This window comes from Plasmodium gallinaceum, assembly GCF_900005855.1.
Source record: "Plasmodium gallinaceum strain 8A genome assembly, contig: PGAL8A_v1_21, whole genome shotgun sequence".
Lineage (NCBI taxonomy): Eukaryota > Apicomplexa > Aconoidasida > Haemosporida > Plasmodiidae > Plasmodium > Plasmodium gallinaceum.
The window spans coordinates 396,552-405,997 of NW_021628323.1; the positions used below are offsets into that span (position 1 = coordinate 396,552).

At 15.6% G+C, this 9,446-nt stretch overlaps 1 protein-coding gene across 1 annotated transcript; it reads right to left on the minus strand.

The window, feature by feature from the left end:
- Positions 1-211: 211 nt before the first annotated feature.
- On the minus strand, positions 212-7,546 carry PGAL8A_00031200 (conserved Plasmodium protein, unknown function; the record flags this gene model as incomplete). Its single annotated transcript, XM_028674311.1, has 1 exon — positions 212-7,546. The coding sequence occupies one exon, from the start codon at positions 7,544-7,546 to the stop codon at positions 212-214; it is 7,335 nt and encodes a 2,444-aa protein (XP_028530676.1).
- Between the last annotated feature and the right edge of the window lie 1,900 nt (positions 7,547-9,446).

Genomic DNA, 9,446 nt, shown 5'->3' on the forward strand with positions numbered 1-9,446 from the left:
TTTTTTTTTTTTTTTTTTTTTTATTATTTGTTTTTTTTTTTTTAAATATCATATTCAAAATTACAATAACCACTCATATTATTATTTGAATTTAATAAATTACTTTTAAGTCATATATATATATATATATATATATATATATATATATATATATATAATTTTCTAAATATGTTAATTATACTATATTTTATCTTTTTCTTTTTTTTTTTTTTCAATTTTGATTTACGTTTTGTTTTTGGTTTGAATTAGATTGAAATTTATATAATGGAATAAATTTTTCATAAGTTTTTGGTTTTAAATTTGCATATGGTTTACCATGATTAAAAAGCCAAGTATCATAATCCATATAAATTTTTACTAATAATTGTTCTATTAATTTTTTTGCTAAAACGTAATGATCATATTTTTGACAAGATACACATAAATGTAAAGATTCATTAGCCTCTTTTTTTTCTTCTCCTTCTAAATATCCTGAGCCTCTTCCTCTTAATCTCAACTTGCAATCAGCATCAATGCAAATTTTTTTCATGTTAGTTCCTTTTAATCCAATTATTCTTTTCGCTATATCAAAACCATTATATGGATCAATTTGAACTTCATATTTAGCTGTGTATTTTTTTATAACCAAAAAATTATCTGATATCTCATTTGGTAAATAATGATTTTTTATAAAATTATAATTTTTATTATTACTATTCTGTTTTTCTATAATTTTATTATCATTAGATAATTTTTCTTTTTCTTCATAAAACGAAAGATTTTTATTTTCATTAATATTATTATTAGATGTTTTATATTTATTATTAATTTTTTCTTTATTTTTTATAGGATCATAAATTATACTATTATTTGATAATTTCATATCATATTTAATTTTATCATACACTTTTAATCTCTCAATTATACTATTGTTATCATCATTTAATCTGTTAGAACATTTTATATTATTATCAAAAGTTTTAGAATTATTTATATAATTAGAAATGTTAGTATTTTTTAATCTTAAATGTAAGTTATTCAAATTCTGTGAATCAATTATAGTAGTATCAGATGCGCACCTTGTAGACGCACTTTTAGCATAATTATAATCATTTATTTTTAATATATTTACTTTATCATTTTTATTATTATTATTACTATTACTATTATTATTACTATTATTATTATTATTATTACTACTATTACTATTACTATTATTATTATTATTATTATTATTATTATTACTATTATTATTATTATTATTGTTATTATTAATGTTATTATTATTATTATTATTAATATTATTATTATTAGTATTATTATTATTATTATTGTTATTATTATTATTATTAATGTTATTATTTGATTTTTTAACTTTCATCTCATAATTATTAGAGACATTTAAATCATTACTACTTCTTAAATTTTGTTGTTTCGTTTTATTTTTCTCATTTTCCATTAAAATGTTATAATTCATAAAATTTAATGAATTATAATTATAAAAATTATTATTAATATTATTATTATTTATGTTATATATTTTTTTTGATCTCAATGAACTTAAGTTGTTTTCAATATCATTGTTTACTTTTTCTTTTAATCTAGGATTTTTTATATTTAAATTACTTTCAAAAGATTCCATACAATTATTTGATGATTTATAAAAGGCTACAATTTTTTTGTTATTATTTATATCCTTTTTTATATTGATGTTTTTTGTTGCATTCATTGAATAACTATTTATATCAATATTTAAATTGTTAATATTATTATTGTTATTGTTATTTTTTTTTAAAATATTCCTTATACTATCATTATTAATAATATTATTACTACTACTACTACTATTATGATGATTAGTATTATTATTATTATTACTGCTACTACTACTATTATTATAATTATTATTATTGTTATTATTGCTACTATTATTATTGCTACTATTATTATTGCTACTATTATTATTGCTACTATTATTATTATTATTATTATTATTATGATTATTATTATTATTATTATTATGATTATTAATATTATTATTATTATTATTATTATTATTGTTATTATGATTATTATTATTATTACTACTATTATTATCAGATAAAACTTCATTTAAAAAATAATTAACAGAATTAGAATTTTTATTACTAGAAATTTTCGATTTTTCATTATTAGTTCCTTTTATTTGAGTTTTTGATTTTCCATTGTTATTCATAATAAGCAAATTCATCATTTTTTCATCTAGTTTTTTTTTTAGAGATGATTCATTTTTTTTATTTATTGAATTACTTAAATAATTTTTTACAATCCTTGTATTGTTTAAAGAGGCATTATTATTATTTATCACATTATTTAATAAGTCATTCCCTTTATTGTTTTCTAAAGAATTATATAAATTTTTTTCATGTATATCATTAATTTTATTCACTTTTATTTTATGTTTAAAATTTGATAAAAGAGACATATCACAATTTATTAAATCAAAATTATCATCTCCATCTGCATCATTATTTGTATGATTAGCATTTTCGTCATCATTAATAATTTCATTTCTATTTACATTTCTAGATATATTATATTCATTTAAAAAATTGTTTGCATTGTTATATATATCTTCATTTAAATTCTTATTTTGCTCATTATCATCATCATCATCATTATCATTATTCATTTTTAAATTATTATATTGTTTATTATATACATAATTACCTATATTTGTGTTTTCATTTATATCTAAAAATAAAATGTTATCATTTCTTATCTCAGTTTCCTTAGAATTTGTTATGTTTTTATTTTCCTTTAATAAAGGATTTTCACACAATTTATGCAAAATATCTAGATTTTCATTTTTTATATTACTATAATAATTCATATTTTCTTTATAATTATTATAATCTTTCAAAAAAGTATTTTCTACAGATTTACTTAATTTATTTATTAACTCTATATTATTCATAGTATTAGTATAATCATTTAATAATTTTTTTTTAAAATTATTGTCCAAATTCTTTACATTATTCATAAAACACCTTTCTATATTTGCTTCTGTGTTCTTATTTAAATGTAAAGATGCTTCATCATTTAAAATGTATTCGCGTTTGTTATTATATGTTTCATTTTTTCTACATTTATCATATAAATATCCAGAATTTATATGATCATTGTTATTGTTATAACTTTTATTTAAATTAACCATATTAAAAGAATCAATAATATTAATATCTTTATTTTCATGTTTCATATCATTTATAATAGAGTTTTGATAATCATTTACATGATAATTAATGCTATTTGAACAGTAATTTTGTTTATCATTTATATTATTTTTATCTAATTTATTTTTAGTATGCATATCTTCATTTTTTATATCATTCAAAGAATTATAAAAATTCGAATATTCAATATTCTCTTTTTTATTCATAAATACACTTACATTGTTTACATCGGTAATATTAATATGGTTAATATTTCTTTCGTTATCATACATTTTATCATTATGAACATTATTAGTATCATTAATAACATTATTTTTATTAATGTCACCTATATTGTTATTATTAGCATCGTTAATTTTATTAACATTTATTATCCAATTAACATTATTAATATTGTTCGTATTATTATTCATATCAAAGTTATAAATGTTTTTATTAACATTATCATTTGTTTTCTTATTGTAACCAGTAGAAGCATTCAAATTTCTAACATTATTAATATCAGATATATTCACATTTTTATTATCAAAAATATTATTTGCTATATGGTTATAATAATCTTCGTTATTTATAACTGATGTATTATTTGTTGTAATGTTACTATTCATGTTACTTTTATAATATAAATTCATATAATTTTTTTGATCGTTTAAATAATTTTTTTCAAGAAAATTTTTTATATATTTCATAAATGAGTCAGTGTTTTTATTTATATTATAACAATTATTGTTAAAGTTATTCTCCATTTTACTTATATTTTTATCTAATAAATTATCCATTTCATTCATACATTTATATGTATCACTATTAAAATCATTCACTTGATTTCCATTACTATTATTCATATCAATAATTTTACTATTGGAAGATAAATTATTATAACTTAACTCATCACTATTTAAAAATAAACTGAAATTATTATTTACCACATTATTATTTTCATCATAATTTATATTATTCCCTACACTTTCATTTCTTACATTTTCTTTTAAATAATTTGTTTCTAATATTAATTTAATTGCATTATCATCACTATAATTTATATTATATTCATAATTACTTTCATTATTATTATTATTTTCATTATTATTATTATTTTCATCATTATTATTATCATCATTATTATTATCATTATTATTATTATTATTATTATTATTATTATTATTATTATTATTATTATTATTATCATTATTATTATTATTGTTATTATTATTATTACTACTATTTTTATTATTATTATTATTTTCATTATTATTATTGCTATTTTCATTATTATTATTATTATTATTTGCATTATCATTTTTAGCATTATTCTCGTAATAATAGTTATTATATTCAATATTTCTAAAATTATTATTATCAGAATTACTGTTATTAATATTATTATTTCTATAAGATTTTGAATGAGTATCATCACATTTAAAATAACCATTATTTAAAATATTTTTATGACCCATATGGTTTTGTTTTCTACATATATTATCATTTATGTCATTAGTGTTATTTAAAGAATTATATACAATATTAACGTCTTTAAAATTTTCTTGTTTATTTTTGCTTATAATTTCCTTTAGAACATCACATGTATCACTATTTGATTCGATAATATTTTTACTTCTATCAATTGATACATTGCTTGAATGTAATCCTAAAATATTATTATTATTATTAATAATGTTTTCATTGGTATTATCATTTAATCTATAAAAAAATTTATTTCTATCATTACTATTGTAAGTTATATTATAAATATCTTTATTTTCATTAAAATTATTGTTTTCAATAAAATTATCACTTTCATTATTATTTAAATTATTATTTTCATCATAATTTTCTCCTCTTTCTTCATTGCAATCAATTGAATTACTTACTAATTTATTATCATAATTAATATTTCCATTATTTTCAAAATTTCTGCTTGTTTTTACATAATTTGAATCACAATTTGAAGAAATTTTAAAATTTTCATTCCTTCCATGTATATTATTTTTCTTCATTTTCAAATTATCATCAAAATTATTATATATTATTTTATTGAAGTCATCATATTTTTTAATATTTGCATTTTCATTTCTACTTATTTTATATTCTAAATTTAATAAATCATTACTATATTTATTTAAATTGCATGCAAAATCATCCATATATTTTTCGTTTTTACTACTACTAAAAGAAATACTATAATTTTTAGAATTTTCCTTAGAATTATTCAAATTCTGAATATTTAAATCATTATTACTACTTTTTAAAATATGTTCATGATTAAATTCTTTATTAATAAAGTTGTCTTTCTCTTGTCCTTCATAATTACTTTCATTTTTAGACATTTTTTCAAACGCTTTTCGTCTGCATAAATTATAATCCTCTTGTCTTATATTTTCTACATGATACAAATTTTTCTTTTCATTTTCATCATCTTCATTTATTATATTTAAATTAACATTCATTTTATCCACACTGTTATTATTATTTTTATTTCCATTATTACAAATATTTTTGTAATTATCTAAATAATCTAAAACAGAAAAAGTATATTCCTTTAAAAAATTAAATTCTTTTTCATCATTATTTCGAAAATTTATATAATTATCTTTATTTTCTGCATTTAATACATCTGCATTACTTTTAAGAACATCATAGTCATTTATATTATTCTCGTATTGTAAGAAAGGTGATTTTTTAACAACATTATTATTTACATAATTATTCTTGCAATTTATATTATTTTCTATATGTTTAGATGAAATTTCAAATTTATTTACATCTATACATGAAGGATTTATTAATTCCTTCACATTTTTTTCTTTTATATTATTATAATTATTAATATAATAATTTCTTTCAAGATTATTATTATTATTATTACCTTCTGATTCACCGTTATAAGAAAAATTATTTAACTTATGAGAATTATTGAAAGATTTAATTACTTTTATATTTGTTGATGATGGATAAGTATTATTAATACTATTGGATTTAATTTGATCGTTTAAATCAATTTCTTTCTTATTATCATAATTCTCCTTGGAATTATAAGTATTAAATTCATTAGAATCACTACAATATATTTTCATATTTACATTATCATTTGTATTACACATATTATTTTTATCTTCATTTATTTGATCCTTTAAAACTTTATTTACTTCCTCATTTATATTATAATTTGCTGAATTTTTAGGAATATTATTATAAATAAAGTTCCCTTTATATAAGTTTGTATCATTTAAAGAATAAGATAAAATTTCATTGAAATTACTGCCATCATTAACATTAAAATTATTAATATTTTCACTATTAGGATTCAAAATACTATTGCTATTATTGATATGAATATTGTTATGAATATTGATTTGATCATTATTGTTATTCATATTAATATTACTTTTATTATCCTCATTACTAAAATTATTATTATTATTATCATTATAAAAGTTATTACTATTATTATCTTTATTATTATTACTATTATTATTATTTTCATTATTATTATTATTTTCATTATTATTACTATTATTGTTATTCTCCTTATTATTATTAAAGCTATTTTCATTATTATTACTATTATTGTTATTTTCATTATTATTATCATCATTAATGATATTACTAAAAGTTTGTTCTTGTTTTTCATCACTAGAATTACTAAAACCATTTAAATTAATATTACTATCTACAACCTTCTTAGAATTATTATTTTTATTTTTACTTAAATTATTATTTTTTTTTTTATTATTCTTTTGGAATTTCTTACTTTGGATAACAGTTAAATCTGAATTATTTGTAACATTTGTATCATTATATATAACATTATAATTAGTGATTTTATTAAAACAAATATTCTTACCACTATAATTATTTCCATTTATACAATCATTCTTATCATTATACATATTACTAATGTTGTTAATGTAATTTTCACTATTATTATCATGATAATTGTTGTTGCTCTTTTCAGTATTATCTACATTGTTATTATAATTCTTATCGGTAATATCAGATTTTTTTGTGTTATAATTGTCTTCTTCAGTTAACATTTTTAAGCCATTATTATCTATACTTTTATCCACAAAATTATTATAATTATTTTGTAAAATTTTTTTTTTCTCATTTATTACATTCCTATTATTTCCTTTTTCTTGATTATTTGAGATCTGATTTAGATTCATATTTTTATTCTCTACTGTGCATAATTTAGCTTTCTTTTCTATACATTTCTTTTGGTGTAATTTATCTTGTAAAATATTATTTTCAGTATTCATGTAATTATTAACATTTTCATTGGGTATATTTTTTATTTTTGCATTATAAAAGTGTGATTTTTCAGATTCATGTAATGATTGGTTATTTTCCATCTTACTAAAATTTATAACATGAAAAAAAAAAAAAAAAATATATATATATAAATATATATATATATATATATATATATATATATATATTAGCACATACAAATAAATATATAGAATAAATAAAAATACTTATTTTCCATTAAAAATTAAACAAAAGTTAAGAATTAAGATAAAAAAAAGAAACTATATTGTTTCCAATAATTATATTTTCTTTTTAATTTTTCTTTTTGGTTACTTTAATTATTTACTCAATTTTTTATTTTTTAATTATTTATACAAAAAAATTTATGTTTTTAAATTATTTTATAAATTTAAAATATATTTTTAAAACATGTAATTTAATTATAACTTAATAGTTTTTTTTTTTTATTAAATTCATAATACAAAATAATAAATTTACGGTTAAATAAAGGAATGAATATTTTTCATTTTTTTTAATTTAAATTAAATTTATTCTAAGATGCCAATATAAATTTTGTACTCATACACTTATAAATCAATTTATTTTTAAATATATTAGAACCCTTACATATCTTAATCTTTTTATTTTTATTTTTCCTTTAATTAAATATAATTGTAATTTATTTTAAATATATCATATATATATATATATATATATATATATATATATATATATATAGTTATGGAAAGAAAAAATAAGAAAGTGTAATAAAAAATATAGTTTAATGAAAATATCAATAAATAAATAATCAATTTATTTAAAATTAAAAAACGAAAAAAAAAAAAAAAGAAAAGAAAAGAAAGAAAAAATCATAAAATTCACAAAAGAACTTTCAAAAACAAAAAAGTTATCCCTAAAAATAAAAGAATATAATTCTAATATGTGAAATATTACTTAAATGCAATATTTTTATGTATAAAAATAAATTAGACTTAATATATTTTTTTAATCTTTTACTATATACAATTATTCATAAATATATATATATATATATTTAAGAGTTTAAATTCTCCTTTTTTTTTTTTTTTTTTTTTTAAATTATTAAATAAGATTAAAATATTATTTTAAAATTATATTTTATTTATATTTATGTCATTGTTAATATTTTAGTTTATCATAAGTATTTATGACATAAAAATTTGTAATAAATTTTATGATTCTTTTTATGTGCAAAAACTAAAAATATATTAAAAAAAAGAAAAAAAAAAAAAAAAAAAAAAAAATATTTTTAAATATTTTTTACAATTAATATATTAAATAACAAGTTGAAATACACAAAATAAAAATGGGAGAAAAATAGACAAATGTTAATATATCATCAGACATGTATATGCGAGATGATTATAAATATATATATATACTAGAAGAACATGAATTTCTACAATAACATAAATATCATTTTGAAAATCTTTAGATATTCTATTTATAAATTATTTTTATATTTTTATAATTTTTAATAATATAAATAAAAGAACAAAATGCGATAATTTACAATAAATTATTACATTTATTCAAAAAAAAGTTTTGACATACAAACTTTTTCTCCCAATATATTATATCTATATATTTATAAATTAATTTAAATAGAAATATTATTTTAAAAAAGGATAGAAAAAAAAAAAAAATAAAATAAAATAATAATAATAAAAATAGCAAACATTAATGAGTATGCTTTGCATATTACATATAAAATATAAATTTAATTGCAACAATATTTTTTCTCTTTTTTTAATATACAATTGACAAAAGCTGTAAAAATATATAAATGGAATATATAATAAATAAAGAAATGTGTTAAGTTTTATTATATATATATATATACATATATATATATTTATATATGAAAAAAAAATTTACGTTTTTTATTTTTGCAAATTTTAAAGAAATACCTTTATATAATATAGAAAAAAATATATTTAAAAAAAAAAAAAAAAAAAAAAA